The sequence below is a fragment of the Lathyrus oleraceus genome, chromosome 4, assembly GCF_024323335.1.
Source record: "Lathyrus oleraceus cultivar Zhongwan6 chromosome 4, CAAS_Psat_ZW6_1.0, whole genome shotgun sequence".
NCBI lineage: Eukaryota > Viridiplantae > Streptophyta > Magnoliopsida > Fabales > Fabaceae > Lathyrus > Lathyrus oleraceus.
In genome coordinates, this window is record NC_066582.1 from 274,270,897 (window position 1) to 274,293,930 (window position 23,034).

Consider the following 23,034-nt stretch of genomic DNA (forward strand, 5'->3'; position numbering starts at 1 on the left):
TATATAAATGCTATCATAGAAAAAAAATTCTTAACCATGGGTTGAAGTTTTAGAATATGAGATATTTCAATTATTATTACGTTGTAATGTGCTTTATTTTGTTGATACCACTTTTGTTTTGTTTGTATTGTGTTACTTTGATTTTTTTTCTAGTTTTTCTTTTCAGCTTTGCACCAGAGATCTTCGGCTACTTTAGTCCGTTTCCGTCAATAAAATTTTACTTATAATTTTTTTTCACATTTTTGTAAATTTTTATAATTTTAATTATTTAATAAATGTAGAGAGGTAATATATATAGTTAGTCAGTTAGTTAATTAGTTAATTCTGACCAAATGATACCAATGTATCAAACTTAACAAAATGACACCTCCAATAACTTTTGATCCTATGTTCGTATAATACAATTTACCGTTTTATTAAAATCTATTATCATATAGGCCACATTTATAAAATTTCACATCAATCAAAAATTAATTAATATATTAAAGAGAATGATAAAAGTGAACAAATATAAAAATAACTATGTTATTTTTCTTGTTCGTGTTATTGTTTGATTGTGGTGGTTTTAAAAAGTTTTCATTTTTAGAAACCTAATTCAATACTCGTTCTTGTGTTTCTTGCCACCTTCAATTGATATCAGAGTTCCTGTTTTAGTCTTGATAAGATTATCAAACACTTAAAAGTGTCAGATAAAGATTATGTGTGAAACACAATGTATACATATCTTCGATCATGCCCAGTTCATCAAGAAACTTAGTGTCAGAACTTTCCGATCATGCCCAGTTCATCAAGAAACACGGTTCTCTCCTCAATTTGGTTACCACAGGTTTCAAAGAAGATATGATGAGAGTTTTATTCCAGTTCTTCGACCCTAAACATCATTGCTTCACATTCCCAGATTATCAGTTGGTACCTACACTGGAAGAATTCTCCAGACTGCTTGGGATACCTATCCTTGATCAAATACCTTTCAGTGGTTTAGAAAAGGTTCCGAAGTCTGAAGAAGTTGCCGCAGCTTTACACATGACGAAGTCCGACATTGAAGCTAATTGGGTAACAAGGAGTGGATTTAAGGGTTTACTTGCCAAATTCCTGACAAATAAGGCCCGAGAATTCTTAAAAGTTATGAATGTCCGTGCTTTCGAAGACATCCTGGCATTGCTAATCTATGGCTTGGTGTTATTCCCTAATCCAGACCAATTCATAGACATGAATGCTATTAAGATATTTCTCACTCATAACCCTGTACCTACCTTGCTGGGAGACATTTTGCATTCCCTCCACACTCGTACCATGAAGAAGCAAGGGACTCTCATGTGTTGCATACCTTTGTTGTCTAGGTGGTTTATTTTGCACCTTCCTCAATCAGTCTTGAAGAACGAGCAGAATTTGAAATGGTCTCAAAGGATAATGTCGCTCTCCCACCCAGACATCTGTTGGTGTCCTCAGTTCAAGGAAAATGTTACCATCATTGACCGTTGTGGCGAGTTCCCTAATGTACCACTCCTAGGAATAAGAGGAGGTATTACTTATAATCCTGCTTTAGCTCTGCGACAGTTTGGTTGTGCTCGAAGAGATGGTCCACATGAAATGATCATCGAAGGCATTGTGTTCGACTATGACAACGATTCCCGAGGCCTCCATCAAAGATTTGTACGAGCTTGGGGCATGGTGAAGAGAGGTACGTTAGGACAGAAAAATTCTATTCCTATGGAACCTTATCTCAGATGGGTACGCGCCAGAGCTCGTGAACTTGTCATGCCATATCTTGCAATCGGACCTCAGATTGTCGAACCTGAAGCTGAAGGAGGTGCTCCTCAGATCATTCCTTATCCAGATATGCCTACCAATGTTGAGGAACTAAAGAGATCCTGGATCCAGTTGAGAGAGGAAAGGGATACTTTTGAGACTCAGTTCGTCGCAGAAAGGAAGAAAGTGTTAGAACTTACCAGTCAGCTTAATGAGGAACGAAGACTCAATGCGTATCTTCGCCCAAAAAGAAGTCGCCCCTGGGAGACTTGAGCTTTCATTGTATTTTTATTATTATTCCTTTTGTAATGAACATTGATCAAAGAAATTAGCAATAAACATTTCTCTCTTGTTGGTGATTTACGCAAAGTTAAATTCCAAAAGTCCTTGAAAACATTTCATGCATTGCATAACATAACATAACACTGCATAACAGGTATTCTACAAGTTCAATGTTCTCACAATTCGATTACAAACAGAAAAATGGATCTCGAACAAACTGTCAAAGATCTCCAGACTCAGAATGCTCAATTCAAGGAGATGATGCTAAGCTTATCCAAGGGGCAGGAGGAACTGAAGGCTCTTTTACTCGAAAAGAAGAAAGACAAGAAAGCTGTGAGTTTCATTAACCCGGGAAGAAGGCGTAAAGGACAGGCCGTAGGAGTCAAGTTTGGAATCCCGAATGGTCCAGAAGAGGGGGCGGAGAATGATTCAGAGGAAGAGAATGCTGATTTCTCCAACCCTGAGGATGACGATGAAGATTATGAAAATGAACAGTACTCTCCAAGAGATGATAAGTACAAGTTGCTGGAAGAACGTATGCTAGCTATGGAGGGTCAGAAGGCGCCCGGTCTGGATTTCGAAAGTTTGGGTCTGGTCTCCGATGTGACCATTCCTCGCAAATTCAAAATCCCCACTTTCACTAAGTACGATGGTGCGTCTTGTCCTCAGATGCATCTGAGAGCTTATGTGAGAAAGATTCAGCCACATACCACTGACAGGAAGCTATGGATCCATTTCTTCCAAGAGAGCCTGTCTGGCACACAGTTGGAATGGTATTATCAGCTCGAGAGCTCTGACATCCGCACCTGGACTGATTTAGCAACAGCTTTCTATAAACAGTACCAGTATAACTCTGAACTAGCACCTACCCGGCTACAGTTGCAGAATATGACTATGGGATCTAAAGAAAGCTTTAAAGAATATGCTCAAAAGTGGAGAGATTTGGCTGGCAGAGTCAAACCCCCTATGACTGACAGAGAATTGGTGGACATGTTCATGGGCACATTGACCGGCCCATTCTACAGCCATCTACTGGGAAGTTCTTCATCAGGTTTCACTGAACTTATATTAACAGGTGAACGTGTTGAAAGCGGCATCCGAAGTGGAAAGATACAGGCGGCTACCTCTGCAAGCACCAAAAGGTCCTATCAGGGGAGGAACGAATCAAATGCTGTGTACATTCAAAAGGGTCGTAACAAGAAAAACCGTGACCATGACATTGGAGCAGTTACGATTGCAGCACCACCATCTCAAAACTTCCAGCCCAAACAAGACAGGCCAAGAAGGCAGTTCACCAGGATCAATATGACCTTGGCACAGGCACTGCAGGGAATGCTAAAGGCAAATTTGATCACCCTTAGAGATCCTCCTACAAATCCTAACACTACCTCTTCTCGTTATAATCCCAATGCCAAGTGTGCATATCACTCCGATAGCCCCGGGCATGATACAAACGATTGCTGGTCGTTGAAGAATAAGATTCAGGATATGATCGAAGCTGGAGAAATTGAGTTTGAGCCTCCGGAGACTCCTAATGTCATCACTGCTCCTATGCCTAACCATGACAAGACTGTTAATGCTATGGATGACAATTCTCACCTTTCCAATGTGGCGGGCTTAACATCTCCTCTCCCGATCATAAAGAGGAATTTATTGCAAGCTGGTTTATTTCCAGGTTGTGCTGAAGATTGCAATCTCTGCATACTCCGGCCCGAGGACTGTTTGAAATTGAAGAATGGTATTCAACGGCTGATGGACGATCGTACAGTTCTCTTCGAAAGGATTCCTAAGGCGGAAAACCCTAGTGAAGAAATATCTGTGATTGCTAGGTCCAAAGTTCCAGTGAAGATTACCGCTACCAGGGCGCCTGTGAAGATTACTGCTGAGCCCAGGGTTGCTCCCCTAATTATCACTGCACCTGGCCCGATCCCATATTCCTAAAGCAAAGCTATTCTGTGGAATTATGGCGGTGATGTTTACGTCCATGGCGTAAAGCAAATTGACAATTCTACTAATCCTAATGGCATCGTTGGGACTAGTAAAATTACTCGAAGTGGAAGGATCTTCTCTCCAGAAATCTCACCTCCTGTCCTTGAAACTCGAGGAAAGGAACCAGTCAATCCTTCTCAGTCAGAGACACCGGTCGAAGTTACTCCCGAAGATGTTGCCAAACAAGAAATGGAAGAAGTGCTGAAAATCATTCGCAAGAGTGATTTTGATGTTGTAGAACAGTTGGGGCATACCCCGTCTAAGATCTCGATGTTATCCTTGCTGTTATCTTCTGAATCTCATGCCAATGCATTGATAAAATTCTTGAAGACCGCCCATGTACCTCAGGAGACATCTGTCGATCAGTTCGAACATTATGTTGCTCACTTGGCTGTTGACAATGGCCTAGGCTTTTCCGACGCTGATCTGACACCAGCGGGAAAGAATCACAACAAAGCCCTGCATATCTCCATTGAGTGTAGGGGAATCACTTTGTCTCATGTGTTGATCGATAATGGCTCTTCCTTGAATGTGCTGCCGACAGCTGCGCTGGATAAGCTGGATTGTAAAAGCATTGAACTGAAACCTAGTGACATTGTGGTACGTGCTTACGATGGTGCGAAGAGTGTTGTCCATGGCGAAGTAGTCCTTCCTATCAAGATAGGACCTCAAGTCTTCAACACTACCTTCCATGTAATGAACATTCGTCCTGCCTATTCCTGCTTACTGGGACGCCCTTGGATTCATGGGGCAGGCGCTGTAGCCTCGTCTCTCCATCAAAAGTTGAGATATCCCACAAAGGGCAAAATTGTCACCGTGTGTGGAGAAGAAGAGTACATTGTCAGTAGTGTGCATACCTTCAGATACGTCGAGATGGATGGTGAATTCATTGAGACTCCTTGTCAGTCATTTGAAGTAGTTCCTCCGACCAATCCTGTCCTTAAGCCAACTTCCGGTGTGCCCAAGGTTATTCGTGCTCCTCCTGCTATGATTTCTCTGAAGGACGCTCAAGCCGTGGTTGAAGATGGTGGTCGTACTGGCTGGGGTCAATTGATCAACGTACCGTACAAGTCTGACAAATTTGGCCTGGGGTTCAGCTCTGCCAAGAGTCAAATTAATGCTGTAGAAGACGCTGACAGCGATTGCGACCTGGATAGCTGGATTTTCCCAACAATTGGCGACAGACTCAATAATTGGAAGGCTGAAGACACTATCCCGATTTCTTTTAGTCAGGAGTAATTGTTATTGTCTATTTTGGTGTTGCAAATTTTTGTTTTTTTTACAATTGAACTTCTCCAAGCGTTGTGTCTATGCCCGGGGCACAATAGCTAATTTGTTAAGGGTTTTGTCATTTTCATAAGCATATTCATATTCAATAAATCAATGGACTTTTTGCATTCAAATATTGCGCTCTTTATCTTTTCTGTCATCTTCCAAACGAGCTATGTTTTCTTACACACACTCACGTAACGAATTGCAGATCCATACCCACTCTGGATCCTGTTGACAATAGTTCTACTACTGTTCATTATGACTTTGAAAATCCGATCTACCAAGCCGAGGATGGAAGTGAGGAAGATTGTGAAGTACCTGGAGAACTTGCCAGACTGTTACTGCAGGAAGAAAGGACTATACAGCCACACGAGGAGTCAGTTGAGACTGTAAATCTGGGTACTGAAGTAAACAAGAAAGAAGTCAAAATAGGAGCAGGCTTGGAAAACAGTGTCAAGAGAAGGTTGATTCAGATGTTGCATGACTATGTAGAGATTTTTGCTTGGTCTTATGAAGACATGCCAGGACTGGATACCGATATAGTAGTGCATCGACTGCCAACGAGGGAAGAATGTCGTCCTGTTAAGCAAAAGGTTCGTCGCATGCGTCCTGAAATGTCTGAGAAAATCAAAGCCGAGGTGATGAAACAATTTGATGCAGGTTTTCTGGCTGTTACTTCTTATCCTCAATGGGTTGCTAATGTGGTACCAGTGCCAAAGAAGGATGGTAAGGTGCGAATGTGTGTAGATTACCGAGACCTGAATAAAGCGAGTCCCAAGGATGACTTTCCACTCCCGCACATTGATGTTCTGGTAGATAACACCGCTCAACACAAGGTGTTCTCATTCATGGATGGATTCTCAGGTTACAACCAGATTAAGATGGCGCCTGAGGACATGGAGAAAACTACGTTTGTGACGCAATGGGGCACGTTCTGTTATAAAGTAATGCCATTTGGTTTAAAGAATGCAGGGGCAACGTACCAGCGTGCTATGGTGGTTTTGTTCCATGATATGATCCATCATGAAATAGAAGTATATGTGGATGACATGATAGCCAGATCTCATACTGAGGAGGAGCATCTCGATCATTTATACAAACTGTTCGAGAGGTTGAAGAAATACAAGTTGAGGTTGAACCCGAACAAATGCACCTTTGGGGTAAGGTCCGGCAAACTCCTGGGCTTTATTGTCAGTGGTAAAGGGATTGAGGTTGACCCGACCAAGGTGAGAGCTATTCAAGAAATGCCAGTTCCCAGTACAGATAAAGAAGTCAGAGGTTTCTTGGGACGCTTGAATTACATTGCCCGATTTATCTCCCATTTGACCGCCACCTGCAAACCCCTCTTCAAGCTACTGAGGAAAAATCAAGAGATGATATGGAATGAGGAATGTCAAGAAGCTTTTGACAAAATCAAGAAGTATCTTCAAGAACCTCCAATTCTGATGTCACCAGTTGAAGGAAGACCTCTAATCATGTATTTAACCGTGTTAGAAAATTCAATGGGGTGCGTGTTGGGACAACATGACGAGTCTGCTCGAAAAGAGCATGCCATATACTACCTTAGCAAAAAGTTTACCGACTGTGAAACAAGATACTCACTGCTCGAGAAAACTTGTTGTGCTTTGGCCTGGGCTGCTCGCCGACTGAGACAGTATATGTTGAATCACACCACTTTATTGATTTCTAAGATGGATCCTATCAAATACATGTTTGAGAAACCCGCTCTCTCCGGAAGAATAGCAAGATGGCAGATGATTCTAACAGAGTACGACATCCAGTATACTACCCAGAAAGCAATCAAAGGAAGCGTGCTAGCCGATCATTTGGCTCATCAAGCAGTGGATGATTACCAATCTATGAATTTTGAGTTCCCAGATGAGGATGTCATGCTTGTTACTGATTATGAAGAACCTGGACCGGAGGAAGGACCCGAACTAGGATCCCGATGGACTATGGTTTTCGATGGGTCTTCTAATGCGTTGGGCAATGGTGTTGGTGTGGTAATCATTTCTCCCGAGGGTTACCATACGCCTTTCACTGCTAGACTATGTTTTCATTGTACCAATAATATGGCCGAGTATGAAGCATGTATTTTGGGACTCAAGGCTGCTATAGACCGGCGGGTCAAGTTTTTGAGTGTGTACGGAGACTCAGCATTAGTAATCAGTCAGATCAAAGGAGAATGGGACACTAAGCATCCGAATCTCATCCCTTACCGAGAACGGGTGATGACATTAATCCCATACTTTGAAGAGATTACATTCGAACATATCCCACGAGAAGAGAATCAGTTGGCAGACGCATTAGCTACCATGTCATCTATGTTCAGAGTCAGATGGGACAATGAAGCTCCCAGGATCACCATTGAGCGACTAGATGAACCGGCATACTGTTATGAACTTAACACTGAGGGAGTACGGGAAAAACCTTGGTTCCACGAAGTAAAAAGATATTTAGAAACTCAGGAGTACCCTGAGGGGGCATCTATCAATGATAGAAAATTCCTGAGGAAGTTCTCTGCTAAATTCTTTTTGAGTAATGGAGTATTATACAAACGTAACCATGATTCGACTTTGCTTCGCTGTGTGGATAAAAAGGAAGCAGAAAAGATTATGGGAGATATGCACGACGGTATTTTTGGGACTCATTCTAGTGGACATACGATGGCTAAGAAGATTCTGAGATCAGGGTATTATTGGTCTACCATGGAAGCTGATTGCCATCATCACTCCAGAACCTGTCACAAGTGCCAGATATATGCGGATAAAGTACATGCACCTCCTGCTCCATTGAACGTGTTGACCGCACCTTGGCCCTTTGCAATGTGGGGCATTGATATGATTGGGGAGATTAAACCTACTGCTTCTAATGGACATCGCTTCATCCTTGTCGCTATTGATTACTTTACAAAGTGGGTAGAGGCCGCCTCATTTGCTTCTGTCACCAAGAATGTGGTGGCACGGTTCATCAAGAATAGTCTTATTTGTCGGTATGGTATCCCTGAAAGGATTATCACCGACAATGGTACTAATTTGAACAACAAGATGATTACTGAACTCTGCACGCAGTTCAACGTAAAGCACCATAACTCTTCTCCGTACCGACCAAAGATGAATGGCGCTGTAGAAGCTGCTAATAAGAATATCAAGAAGATCATACAAAAGATGACGGTGACGTACAAAGACTGGCATGAGATGTTACCGTTTGCTCTTCACGGTTATCGCACTTCAGTACGCACTTCGACAGGAGCAACTCCTTTCTCTTTAGTCTACGGAATGGAAGCCGTTTTACCAGTGGAAGTTCAGATTCCCTCTCTAAGAATCATGAAAGAGGCGGGCTTAGATGAAGAGGAATGGATTCAGACTCGACTCGATCAGATAAACTTGATTGATGAGAAGAGACTTGCGGCTGTTTGTCATGGACAGATATATCAGAAGCGCATGACCCAGGCATTTAACAAAAGAGTCAAGAGACAGGTATATCGAATTGGCGATTTGGTAATAAAGCGTATCATTCTACCACAGGGTGATCCCAGAGGCAAATGGATTCCCACGTACGAAGGGCCGTTTGTAGTTAAGAAGGTATTCTCTGGTGGAGCCATGATACTAGCTACAATGGACGGCGAAGACTTCCCGCATCCCGTGAATGCAGACATAGTCAAAAAATACTACGCATAAAAGAGACCCGCTAGGTCGACGTACCTAGGCAAAAGTTAGGGCATCCCGGCAAACCAAAAAGGTTCGGGCAAAAATTAGGGATAAACATAAAAAAATGTGCACCCGGCAAGTTGAAAACCTGAAAAGGCGGCTTGGGCAAAAAGGGGTATCCTGGTGGATTGAAAACCTGAAAAGGCGGTCCAGGCAAAAATTAGGGATTAAAGCGTATGACTATGTCCCGTTCTCAGACAGCTTCGTCCAAGTTCAAAGGACCGAACAAGCTAATCACTTCTATCCGACAGCAGGAGATGAGAGGCTTGAAGACGTAATGGTAGTAGTGGAATTAAAGTCAATAGGACGTTTTCGGCATAGCTTTGTCTTTGTTTTCTTGACAATTTCCTCTTACTAGGATTTTTGTCTCCTTGTACACAAATTGCCTGTTTATAGGCCCTCTTTCGAAATCAATATAATTTTAGTTTCAAAAAAAAATGCTCTTGTTTTACTTTCTCTGTTTTGTTTGCATAAACGTCCATTGATTTAATTCGAATTAATATATGCATTTGGATATGATCGATGTTTACCAAAAATGCGTGCATAAAATAGAAATAGCGATTACTACTAGGCTTCAGGATCGAGGAGAAGGTCTAATCATGCTTTCCAATGAATCCGTTGCTAATTCTATTCCCCAGCAAAGCCAGTTATTCCCCAAAAGCAATTGGCATTACTAGACAAATTGGTCATCTCTTCCACCCCCAGCCAGGCTTCTGTTAAATATTTCTACCCTCAGACAGAATCAAGTATCCCCAGCTAAGAAAGGATCACCGATACCAGTATCTCCAACCAGAAGATTGAGATTTGTTTTCCCCAGTAGAGTCCTCTGGAAGAACTTTTCAGATGCATAATTCATTCATTACATCATTTCACAGCATACGCATGCATACATCGTTTGCAGTTATTTTCGAAAGCATAAAGCATCTCATGCATCATGACATGGCATGAAGCTGACTTTATTTTTCAGGTTAATTATCTTCCTGATACAGTCAAAATAGAGAGTCATTCAGACGGACATCTTCATCGATTACGTTCAGATTCAAATACATCTTTCAGATACACTCCATGACAACATTCATCCTGACGTCCTCCTAGTGGTGGCATCTATAAGCCCATCCCAGACATTTATTGCAAATACAACATATACAAATACTATCAGATATAGCCTAGCGTACGGTTCATTCTGATTCAGCTCAACATATGACTCTTTCAACTCAGATGCGATCTAACGTACGATCCATTCCGACCTTCAACAACTCCAATACGGTCCAGCATACGACCCATTTGGACCTTCAAGGCCTCGGATGCTACCTAGCGTACGGTACATTCTGAAGTGTAGTCTGGCGTATGACTACCCCTTTATTATCAGATGCAGCCTAACGGACGGCTCGTTCTGCTACTCAGAGACGGTCTAGCTTACGACCCGCTTGGATGTTCATCCCCTCAAATGCTACCTAGCGTACGGTACATTCTGAAGTGTAGTCTGGCGTATGACTACCCCCTTCATCACCAGGTACAGCCTAACGGACGGCTCAGTCTACAACTCAGATACGATCTAGCATACGATCCATTCTGATCCTTCACCCCCAGTAACGGTACAGCCTAACGGACGGCTCGTTCCGCAACTCAGATACGATCTAGCGTACGATCCATTCTGATCCTTTATCCCCAGCAGTGTATGACTCATTCGGATTCTTATCTCATCCTGATTCGGCACAGCATACGACTCCTCCAACAAGTCCGATACGGTCTAGCATACGACCCATTTGGATGTTCTTTCCTCAGATACTACCTAGCATACGGTACATTCCGAGGTGTAGTCTAGCGTACGACTACTTTTCGTCAGATGCAGCCTAACGGACGGCCCATTCTAAATCCCCAGGGAAGTCGACGGCCTAATGAATGACCCACTATACGGTCTAGCGTATGACCCAGTGACACCCATGACTTCAGATATCTTCTAACGTACGACGTACTCTGAAGCTCTCATCATCAAACTTCCTAGATGGCATCTTTAAGCCCATCTCCATCAAGACTAACTAATTGACAAGTGCAAATTTTTGGGGCATTCTAAGTGTTCAATAATCTTCCACCTCCAGACCACGAATGGCGTACATACCATTCTGACTCTCTCGGTTCAAGAATATTGAACAGGGGCAGCTGTCATACCCCAAAATTTGCCCATTAATATTTCAAGACATTTTTCAGGGCACTCCGACTCATTTTTATGACACTGATCTTAAAGGAACAAAGGCCCAGCTCACGAATGGCCCAATCCAGAAAATGGCCCAAACTGGCCTGTTCGCTACGCGTTCGCTACACGCTCGCCTAGCGAACGTTCGCTACACGTTCGCTACACGCTCGCCTAGCGAACGTTCGCTACACGTTCGCTACACGCTCGCCTAGCGAAGCTGACAGACAACAGAAAATTTCGGGCTTCATTCTGAGCCCATTAGGTCATGAAAAAGAGCATTATAAATACCAGCACTTCAGTAATGAAAAGAGAACGAAAAAGGACGAAAGGAGAACCCTAGCAAGCAAACCCTCGCGCTCACAGACGGAAAACCCTGGAGGCTAACCCTGAGAATTCCGAGAAACCCTGAAGGAAAAGCCGGCGGCAGCAAGGTCACTTCCGCTCAATTCGATCCGGTCGGCCAATTCAAGGTTACAATTCGATTACAAACAGGTTGGCATTGCTATTACTACCTTATGTTCTTAATTTGCATATGTCATTATGATTAAATTTATGAAAATATCTTAAGTTTGTCATGTGAATTGTAGTGTGCACTTGAATACCTTAAATGATTAACCATATAATTGTTGTAATGAAAGCCATAAGGCATAAAATTGGTTGAAATTGTACTGATATCAAAACCAGAATCCGCAGTCGCTCGCTAGCACGTCGCTAAGCGAGCATGAAGCGAGTATTCGCTAAGCCTTCGCTAGGCGAGGCAGGCGCGAACCTGACAGTAGCCGACTTTTCTATTCTGATTTTTCATTCATGTTTTATCATAGCCAGGCATTGTTTATCTGATCATATTACTGTTGTGATTTCTTTTGCGGTGTAATCCTCGATTGCACCCTGATTTGGTATTCTAACCCGTTTGCTGAATGTTGCAAAGGTTCACACACCCCAGGAAAAGATTGTTGTTTAGGTCTTCCACTTTATTTGTGGGATACCCTTGTGAAGAGCTGTCCTAAATTGCTTAATTAATTTTAATTAATTAATTTTAATGTATTAATTTTAATGTATTATTTTTAATGTATTGATTTTAATGTGGAGATTCACCCTAATTACTTAATTAACTTTAAAATATGGACTTTAAATATGTGATCTTGGACCTCTCTTTTGCCTTACGATATTACGGTATTACGGTCATGTCCCGCGAATGTGGGGATACACTTAGCAAAGACCCTTCGATTAAATCATCATAAAATAAATCATGGTCCCTCGGATGTTGCCTTCGAATATATGATTTCGTCCCTCGATGACCCTTCGGTGTAGCCTACGGTTAAATGATGATCGTCCCTTCGAATGCTAAGGTATCCTTACAACTGTTGCCTTCAATGACCTATCGATGACCCTACGATGACCCTTAAACATCCAAAGGGTAAAATTACTTACTTCTCAATAGTAAGGACAGTTTTACCCTCATAAGGATAGGAAACGTTCATAACGACCTTAGGAAGGTATAACTCTCAATTGCTGGATCATAACCTAAAACATTTCCCACCCCTCACACTTTGCAAATCCTAGAAAATCACCACTCGGTATACATTCATACTAGAATCATTACCAAGTTACATTTTTCTAAACCGTTTTCAAAATCAAACGAGATAAATACTTTGTATACATTCATACGAGAATCATTACAAAGTTAAATTCTTTTTTTTCGAAACATTTTTTTTAACAATTCACGAACACTTTTCAGACAAAAATATAAGTGATCCAGCAATTAAGAGCCCATGGATAACCATGGATACAAAGGGTGCTAATACCTTCCCTTTGTATAATGTACCTCCCGAACCCAAAATCTATTGAGGTCTTTCCTGTTCTTTTCCACCTTTCCTTATTGGATAAAAGAAAAGTCGGTGGCGACTCTTGCTATCCGCGACATTGCGATAAAAAGCAAAACACCCCGAGTCAGTTCACCGTATGACAGTGTCTTTTCAAAACTTACCAATGCCTATTGGTTGGTTGCCATTGGAGCCTGTTAAAGTTTCTACAGGTTTTATTTTGCTTTATATTTAAGTTTTTCCCCATCACTCCATCCGTTTGGGAAGTGAAAGAAGAAGGTGAAGGCTCTGGAGCTGTTAAAGAAGAGACTGCCCAAACTGTTGTCGTCATTGAGCATTGGTATTTCACTCTTTTTATCGTTTTATCATTTTCTTGCTTTCATTCTAATGTGATTGATAGTGCATAGTTCTTTTGTGACTCAATGTTGGTTTTTTTCTTTTGTGTGTTTTGTGATTGCAGTTTGAGATGGGGATATACCTGAGCGCTCCAAAAACTGAGAAGGCCTCTAAAGATGGTGAGAATGGCATGCTTCGCTTCGGTTTGTCTTCGATGCAGGGTTGGCGTGCTTCTATGGAAGATGTTGTAACTATTCTTTTCTTATAAGCACCTAATAAACTTATAAGAGATTTTCTATATGCTAGGTATTAAATACACATCTCAATATAACTGCTCTCATAAGTTATAAACTAATCTAAACAAAACCGGGTTTCTATTTTGTTAGATTAATTTAGAATGGGATAGAAATGCCGTTTTGATCTTCTTTACATATAGAATGCTGTTTTATCCCATTAATTTTTGTTTGCAATATCTGTATTTTGTTCTGTTGGCCTTGTTAAAGGAAAATGGGTAAACTAGTTGCTTATGGAAATAGCTTATAACATGTCTATATGTGTTGAAAAGTATATCTTCGGCAAATATTTTTATATCGTATCCACAGAGATTGGTTGATATTACCGCCGTTCTATAATCCGGTTTGTTATAAGTTTAGAAATTAACAAAGGTGTTTTGTTTGGAAATTATCTTGTGAGTAAATGTCACTAAAAACAGTAAAATGGTTTTAATCAAATATAAAAGCTTGGCAAGATTGGAGTTCACTATTTCAAATGCTTATGCTTCCTTATGATAACTATATAGATTTAAGATTATTGATGATGTTCAAGTATCCTCTCAAAGTCATTTATGTCTAAATGATATTGTGATAATCACTATATTGATTCTTAGACGATCTCTCCACCTAACTATCAATATAGCAATCTTTAATGTTTAATACCAAAGAAGAGTAATGAATAAATCTATCTCTACAACTTATTCACTACTTGAAAATCTGTTTTATGTCAAGACTCAAATAATCTCTCTCGACAACTACTCAAATCTGGTTTTCAACTTAGGGAAAAAACAATATTCAATACATCAACAATCTTTATCATATATATAAATCAAATGAAATACATAAACATATGAGAATAGCTACTACCTCCAATCTTGACAAAAGGGAGTTTAGCTCCTCATCACCATTGTTACAAAGCAGAATGTTAAAGAAGAAAAACTCTGTTTTTCTCTCTTACAAAAATCTTTCAATGTCAATGTGTGAATGATAATGAATGAATCCCTAGAATAATGTATTTTTCTCTACAAAAAGGGTTGACATTTCCTTAATTAGTCATTCTCATCCAAAACAGAAAAGCTATTCCAAGGCAGACATCAAAATGGCAAACAACTTTTTCCTGAAAGACAACACTTTTGGCCCTTAACCAGCTTGCTGGATTCGCAGCCTTCGCGGCGCGAAGGCAGTTCGCGGCGCGAACTGTTGCTTATCCAGCTTCCTTGTTTGGCAAGCTTCATCCAAGATGTGGTGTTGCATTCCAAAAGCTTTTTCATCTAAAAGTTCTACAAAAACTGAAAAATCTGTGAAATAACTATTCAAAACAAAATAAATTAAATCTAATTGCATTTATACAAATTAATAAGAACAAAAGTGTGTAATTACATCAAAACTTGGTAAAAGGGACCAATAAAATGATATAAAAAGTAGTACTAATTGGTCCCTAACAATATGCTGGTTTTAGCTTATTTCCATAAGCTCTCCATGATAGCTTAAGAAAAAATGCATATAGCTTATATGAAAGCACTTATATGATAACTTGATAAGCGCTAATACTATATAAGCGCTTAATTAAACTGTTTAATCTAACAAGGTCTAACCCTAGTTTATTTCTTTGACTACAACTTACGAGGATCGAGTATTTACATTCCAAGGGAATTCTGCATAGAGATATCAAACCAGATAACTTCCTTATGGGTCTTAGGAAGAAAGCAAATCAGGTAGCTTCATTATTATTCTTTCATTTCTTAGCAAACTTAAATGAAGAATAGCTTTCCCATTTTGTAATTCTTTTATACTTCCAAATTTTATTATACGATGATTTATGAAATATGCAACACTCGCAGGTTTGTATGATTGATTTTGGACTTTGCAAAGGATATAGAGATCCTATCAGCTACAAGCACATTCCATACAGGTATAAGATTTTGAGATTTTTAATTTCGATGATAAGCGATGAATCTTTCTATTGCTAGTCATTTTTCTCGATGAAAAACAAACTCGGTTACAAAACATCTTAGTAACTTGTGCCTTATCGTTTTGAGTTTATCTAGCCATGTTAGTGTTGCTTAATATTTTGTTTTACCTTGATAAACTCATCTAGAGAGAACAAAAACTTAACAGAACTGCACGTTACGCGAGTTGCAATACTCATAAAGGAATTGGTTAGTACGTAAACGAGTTTCTCATTCTTTATTGTCTATATATGCAACCTAGAATTTTCCATCACAATTTCGGTTTTACTTCTTCAGAACAAAGTCGCAGAGATGATTTGGAGTATCTTGGTTATGTTCTTTTGTACTTTTAAGAGGAAGGCATATCTCATCCTATTGATTCTACTTTCACCGATTCTTGCGAGTATCAATTGTTTAAGGATTTTTCGGTAAATGTAGGACTTAACTGTTTGACTCTTGTATTTTATCCTTGCTTGGCAGGGTCTGCAAGCTGCCACGAGAACACAAAAATATGAAAAGATTTGTAAAACGAAGTTATCAATTCGCACCGAGGTACGCAGATTGTGTTTTTCCCATTGTTACATACCCCCTCTGGTATTTAACACCTGACTACAATTTTCTTGTTCCTAGGTACTTTGTAAATCGTATCCTGTGGAGTTCGCTTCTTACTTTCATTATTGTCGTTCCTTGACATTTGATCAACGACCAGATTATGGATATTTTAGACGCCTGTTTCGTGAATTATTCACTTCTAAAGGTATTGGCTGTTTGTTTATCATATGCAAGTAATGGCTTGTTTAAGATGTCAATTTGCATTTTGGTTCACTTTTTTCCCATTGGTTGATCCATCATATCCGGAGCCAACAATTTCAAAAACTAAACCGATACATGATTCGTTTCCTACTCTATTGTCATAGTCATAGGCTTGTAAGTAAGTCAACGGCTCATTGTCATAGGTTATACAAGTGTACTCTATATGTTACTGCATATGCTAAAAGAGTTTCTTTCAGTCGTTTTCTACTATCACTTGTCAATGGTAATTATTGTTACTCATGGTCATTTAGTGACTTCATAATTATTGAATTCATATGATGTTATCTATGTTTTTATTTACTGTTATATTCTATTGGTTTCATTTGTTCAGGATGAATCTTTGAAGACATCATTGAATCATTCAAAGTAAAGCTCATTAATTAATTATAGTTAGACTATCGGTGGATATTACTTTGAATTTGTCATAGTTGTAGTAATTTGTATATTGTAAGTTTTGAATATGTCATAGTTGTATTATATATTGTATCATCTTTAAAATGTTCAATCTGAGTTTTGGCCTATTATTAATTTTAATATGATAAGAATAATTTTAGTTTCTGAACAAATACTCAAAATGTGTCATTGGGCTTAAAATGAATCAACCTAATAACCCGAATAAACCGCTTAAACAAACCCGCAATCCGCACAAACCGAACCCGTCCAAACCGTGTTGATATTGGGCGGAAATGAGCCTTCATATATGAACCGTGGGTTAGACTGGGTGAGGGTTTTGGGCCCGAAACCGCCCGGCCCGGCCCGTTGTCCAGCCCTAGTTATTGCCACTTACTTACTCATTAAAAACAAACATGTACATTTTATATGTTCACTCATTTATTTCTCTAGTATTATACATGTTTGCAGAACCATTATTTGCCCTTTAGGGCACCACCGACATCAAAAATATCGTCATAATACACAAGTCAAATCAGAAGAGAAAATTTAATATAAAGTAAGAGTTTATTTTAATGAAACATTTTAATTAGAGAAAATAATTATTTAAAGAAATTTAAAATGAATTAATTTTTTAGATTAAAAATATAAAAAATTGTTAAAATAACATTAATTAATAAAATATTTTATTCAAATTAAATTTAAATTTTTTTAAATTTAATCAAAAAATATAATTTGCAATTACTCCTCCGAATATTAATTATTTATTTTTAATTTATCGAATTTTATAAGATGATCCTTATATTTTATAAAAAATTTAAACTCATCTTTAAACTTTTTAAAATTGGTAAATAAGTCCTTAATCATTTTTAAATTTTATAAATTATTCGCTTCAAATCTTGAAAATTATTAACTGGTTTATATTTCTTATATTTTATATTTAATCTAACGGGAGGTGGGAGGTTCTATATCAACGTGATATTTTTTATCATATATATATATATATATATATATATATATATATATATATATATATATATATATATATATATATATATATATATATATATATATATATATAAAAGTTGTGTTTCTCTCATCTTTGGGATGAAATATTTTTAGGGGTTGACATTGAGTTTATGAAATGTTGATGACTTATTTATAAAGGAATCATGGAGAATTTCTTTTCCCTCTTGACTAATGAGAGATAACACTATTGTATGGCGATATAGTCCATATGACATTATTCTTAGACCGACACGTCATATATATATATATATATATATATATATATATATATATATATATATATATATATATATATAACAAATCAAATAAATCTTTTTTTCTATTAAATTTATTAATAAAAATGTAATTATAACACAATTTTTTCATATTTTAATAATGATTATTTGAAATGATTCAAATTTTGAGACTTCTTTTATGGTCGTGTAAACAATTATAGCAGTCCGGCCCCTTTAGGCATATGCTATTACCTAATATGAAAAGGTCCAAAACATGTACTATAAACAATTATGATAGTGGTCTGATCCACATACTATAAACATGTACTATAAACAATTATCATTAAAAACAAACATGTACGTTTTATGTTCACTCAGTTCTCTATTAGGGCAAAAGTAATTTTTATCCACCACATAAAATTGTACTTTTTACCAACAATAACAAATTATAAAATCATTTAAAAATTATATATTATAAATATATTATAATAATTTTTTTAATCAATGTAATTAAATATAATCAAAGTAAAAGTGATCTAATATTCATAGAACATCATGAAACTCTCCGCAACAAATATCTAAATATTCATAGCGATTATCCTTTGCTCATTAAAAACCCTCATGATCTTGTTCCCTTTTGGGAGGTTGGCATTTACCACGACAATGATTTAGTTCCTGATCTTCAAACAATATCTCTTCTGAGATTTTTCTCGACTCATCTACCTTATGAATCATTGTCAAAATCTGTGAAAGACTCGAGTTGCAAGGTGGTCTATCTATGTAAACATCCTAAAGACACTTTTGTTTCACTGTGGCATTTCTCAAATAAGACAAGACCAAAAAGCAGGGAACTCTTCCATTAGAAATGTTTTTTAGAGTTTTTGTAGAGGAGTAACTGCTTGTGGACCTTTTAGGGAGTATGTGTTAGGATATTGAAAGAAAAGTTTGGAAAGTCTAAAGAAAATTATGTTTTTGAAATATGAAACAAAAATAAGAACTAATTTTTATTTAAAAGAGATTGCTAAATTTTTGGAGTGTCCATTCTCCAAAGACGAAGAATTTAAAGGTGTGGATCCTGATATATTAAATTTGTGTAGTTTTGAGAAGTTGAGTAACTTGTAAGTCAATAAATTTGAAAAAAGCATCTTATGAAATTGAAAACAAAACTTTTTTCCGTCTTGACCAAGTTGGAGATTGGAAAAGTCTACTTACAACAGAAATGATTTAGTATATAAATGCTATCATAGAAAAAAAATTCTTAACCATGGGTTGAAGTTTTAGAATATGAGATATTTCAATTATTATTACGTTGTAATGTGCTTTATTTTGTTGATACCACTTTTGTTTTGTTTGTATTGTGTTACTTTGATTTTTTTTCTAGTTTTTCTTTTCAGCTTTGCACCAGAGATCTTCGGCTACTTTAGTCCGTTTCCGTCAATAAAATTTTACTTATAATTTTTTTTCACATTTTTGTAAATTTTTATAATTTTAATTATTTAATAAATGTAGAGAGGTAATATATATAGTTAGTCAGTTAGTTAATTAGTTAATTCTGACCAAATGATACCAATGTATCAAACTTAACAAAATGACACCTCCAATAACTTTTGATCCTATGTTCGTATAATACAATTTACCGTTTTATTAAAATCTATTATCATATAGGCCACATTTATAAAATTTCACATCAATCAAAAATTAATTAATATATTAAAGAGAATGATAAAAGTGAACAAATATAAAAATAACTATGTTATTTTTCTTGTTCGTGTTATTGTTTGATTGTGGTGGTTTTAAAAAGTTTTCATTTTTAGAAACCTAATTCAATACTCGTTCTTGTGTTTCTTGCCACCTTCAATTGATATCAGAGTTCCTGTTTTAGTCTTGATAAGATTATCAAACACTTAAAAGTGTCAGATAAAGATTATGTGTGAAACACAATGTATACATATCTTCGATCATGCCCAGTTCATCAAGAAACTTAGTGTCAGAACTTTCCGATCATGCCCAGTTCATCAAGAAACACGGTTCTCTCCTCAATTTGGTTACCACAGGTTTCAAAGAAGATATGATGAGAGTTTTATTCCAGTTCTTCGACCCTAAACATCATTGCTTCACATTCCCAGATTATCAGTTGGTACCTACACTGGAAGAATTCTCCAGACTGCTTGGGATACCTATCCTTGATCAAATACCTTTCAGTGGTTTAGAAAAGGTTCCGAAGTCTGAAGAAGTTGCCGCAACTTTACACATGACGAAGTCCGACATTGAAGCTAATTGGGTAACAAGGAGTGGATTTAAGGGTTTACTTGCCAAATTCCTGACAAATAAGGCCCGAGAATTCTTAAAAGTTATGAATGTCCGTGCTTTCGAAGACATCCTGGCATTGCTAATCTATGGCTTGGTGTTATTCCCTAATCCAGACCAATTCATAGACATGAATGCTATTAAGATATTTCTCACTCATAACCCTGTACCTACCTTGCTGGGAGACATTTTGCATTCCCTCCACACTCGTACCATGAAGAAGCAAGGGACTCTCATGTGTTGCATACCTTTGTTGTCTAGGTGGTTTATTTTGCACCTTCCTCAATCAGTCTTGAAGAACGAGCAGAATTTGAAATGGTCTCAAAGGATAATGTCGCTCTCCCACCCAGACATCTGTTGGTGTCCTCAGTTCAAGGAAAATGTTACCATCATTGACCGTTGTGGCGAGTTCCCTAATGTACCACTCCTAGGAATAAGAGGAGGTATTACTTATAATCCTGCTTTAGCTCTGCGACAGTTTGGTTGTGCTCGAAGAGATGGTCCACATGAAATGATCATCGAAGGCATTGTGTTCGACTATGACAACGATTCCCGAGGCCTCCATCAAAGATTTGTACGAGCTTGGGGCATGGTGAAGAGAGGTACGTTAGGACAGAAAAATTCTATTCCTATGGAACCTTATCTCAGATGGGTACGCGCCAGAGCTCGTGAACTTGTCATGCCATATCTTGCAATCGGACCTCAGATTGTCGAACCTGAAGCTGAAGGAGGTGCTCCTCAGATCATTCCTTATCCAGATATGCCTACCAATGTTGAGGAACTAAAGAGATCCTGGATCCAGTTGAGAGAGGAAAGGGATACTTTTGAGACTCAGTTCGTCGCAGAAAGGAAGAAAGTGTTAGAACTTACCAGTCAGCTTAATGAGGAACGAAGACTCAATGCGTATCTTCGCCCAAAAAGAAGTCGCCCCTGGGAGACTTGAGCTTTCATTGTATTTTTATTATTATTCCTTTTGTAATGAACATTGATCAAAGAAATTAGCAATAAACATTTCTCTCTTGTTGGTGATTTACGCAAAGTTAAATTCCAAAAGTCCTTGAAAACATTTCATGCATTGCATAACATAACATAACACTGCATAACAGGTATTCTACAAGTTCAATGTTCTCACAATTCGATTACAAACAGAAAAATGGATCTCGAACAAACTGTCAAAGATCTCCAGACTCAGAATGCTCAATTCAAGGAGATGATGCTAAGCTTATCCAAGGGGCAGGAGGAACTGAAGGCTCTTTTACTCGAAAAGAAGAAAGACAAGAAAGCTGTGAGTTTCATTAACCCGGGAAGAAGGCGTAAAGGACAGGCCGTAGGAGTCAAGTTTGGAATCCCGAATGGTCCAGAAGAGGGGGCGGAGAATGATTCAGAGGAAGAGAATGCTGATTTCTCCAACCCTGAGGATGACGATGAAGATTATGAAAATGAACAGTACTCTCCAAGAGATGATAAGTACAAGTTGCTGGAAGAACGTATGCTAGCTATGGAGGGTCAGAAGGCGCCCGGTCTGGATTTCGAAAGTTTGGGTCTGGTCTCCGATGTGACCATTCCTCGCAAATTCAAAATCCCCACTTTCACTAAGTACGATGGTGCGTCTTGTCCTCAGATGCATCTGAGAGCTTATGTGAGAAAGATTCAGCCACATACCACTGACAGGAAGCTATGGATCCATTTCTTCCAAGAGAGCCTGTCTGGCACACAGTTGGAATGGTATTATCAGCTCGAGAGCTCTGACATCCGCACCTGGACTGATTTAGCAACAGCTTTCTATAAACAGTACCAGTATAACTCTGAACTAGCACCTACCCGGCTACAGTTGCAGAATATGACTATGGGATCTAAAGAAAGCTTTAAAGAATATGCTCAAAAGTGGAGAGATTTGGCTGGCAGAGTCAAACCCCCTATGACTGACAGAGAATTGGTGGACATGTTCATGGGCACATTGACCGGCCCATTCTACAGCCATCTACTGGGAAGTTCTTCATCAGGTTTCACTGAACTTATATTAACAGGTGAACGTGTTGAAAGCGGCATCCGAAGTGGAAAGATACAGGCGGCTACCTCTGCAAGCACCAAAAGGTCCTATCAGGGGAGGAACGAATCAAATGCTGTGTACATTCAAAAGGGTCGTAACAAGAAAAACCGTGACCATGACATTGGAGCAGTTACGATTGCAGCACCACCATCTCAAAACTTCCAGCCCAAACAAGACAGGCCAAGAAGGCAGTTCACCAGGATCAATATGACCTTGGCACAGGCACTGCAGGGAATGCTAAAGGCAAATTTGATCACCCTTAGAGATCCTCCTACAAATCCTAACACTACCTCTTCTCGTTATAATCCCAATGCCAAGTGTGCATATCACTCCGATAGCCCCGGGCATGATACAAACAATTGCTGGTCGTTGAAGAATAAGATTCAGGATATGATCGAAGCTGGAGAAATTGAGTTTGAGCCTCCGGAGACTCCTAATGTCATCACTGCTCCTATGCCTAACCATGACAAGACTGTTAATGCTATGGATGACAATTCTCACCTTTCCAATGTGGCGGGCTTAACATCTCCTCTCCCGATCATAAAGAGGAATTTATTGCAAGCTGGTTTATTTCCAGGTTGTGCTGAAGATTGCAATCTCTGCATACTCCGGCCCGAGGACTGTTTGAAATTGAAGAATGGTATTCAACGGCTG

At 38.6% G+C, this 23,034-nt stretch overlaps 1 protein-coding gene and 1 pseudogene across 1 annotated transcript; both read left to right on the plus strand.

The window, feature by feature from the left end:
* Window positions 1-13,185: 13,185 nt before the first annotated feature.
* On the plus strand, window positions 13,186-16,759 carry LOC127137063 (casein kinase 1-like protein 4). Its single transcript, XM_051063558.1, has 11 exons — window positions 13,186-13,231; window positions 13,287-13,378; window positions 13,480-13,602; window positions 15,250-15,342; window positions 15,469-15,539; window positions 15,728-15,786; window positions 15,874-15,924; window positions 16,031-16,128; window positions 16,207-16,333; window positions 16,533-16,612; window positions 16,721-16,759. The coding sequence occupies exons 1-11, from the start codon at window positions 13,186-13,188 to the stop codon at window positions 16,757-16,759; spliced, it is 879 nt and encodes a 292-aa protein (XP_050919515.1).
* A 1,619-nt stretch (window positions 16,760-18,378) lies between these two features.
* On the plus strand, window positions 18,379-19,251 carry LOC127137064 (cytosolic sulfotransferase 11-like; annotated as a pseudogene).
* Window positions 19,252-23,034: the final 3,783 nt, after the last annotated feature.

What these genes read in the sequence shown, in the direction of transcription:
- LOC127137063 (XM_051063558.1), top strand. Translation starts at nt 13,186, where the DNA reads ATGCCTATTGGTTGGTTGCCATTGGAGCCTGTTAAAGTTTCTACAG. An exon ending in TTAGGAAGAAAGCAAATCAG is followed by an intron (nt 15,343 to 15,468) that starts GTAGCTTCATTA and finishes CAACACTCGCAG; the next exon opens with GTTTGTATGATTGATTTTGG. An exon ending in CAATACTCATAAAGGAATTG is followed by an intron (nt 15,787 to 15,873) that starts GTTAGTACGTAA and finishes TTACTTCTTCAG; the next exon opens with AACAAAGTCGCAGAGATGAT.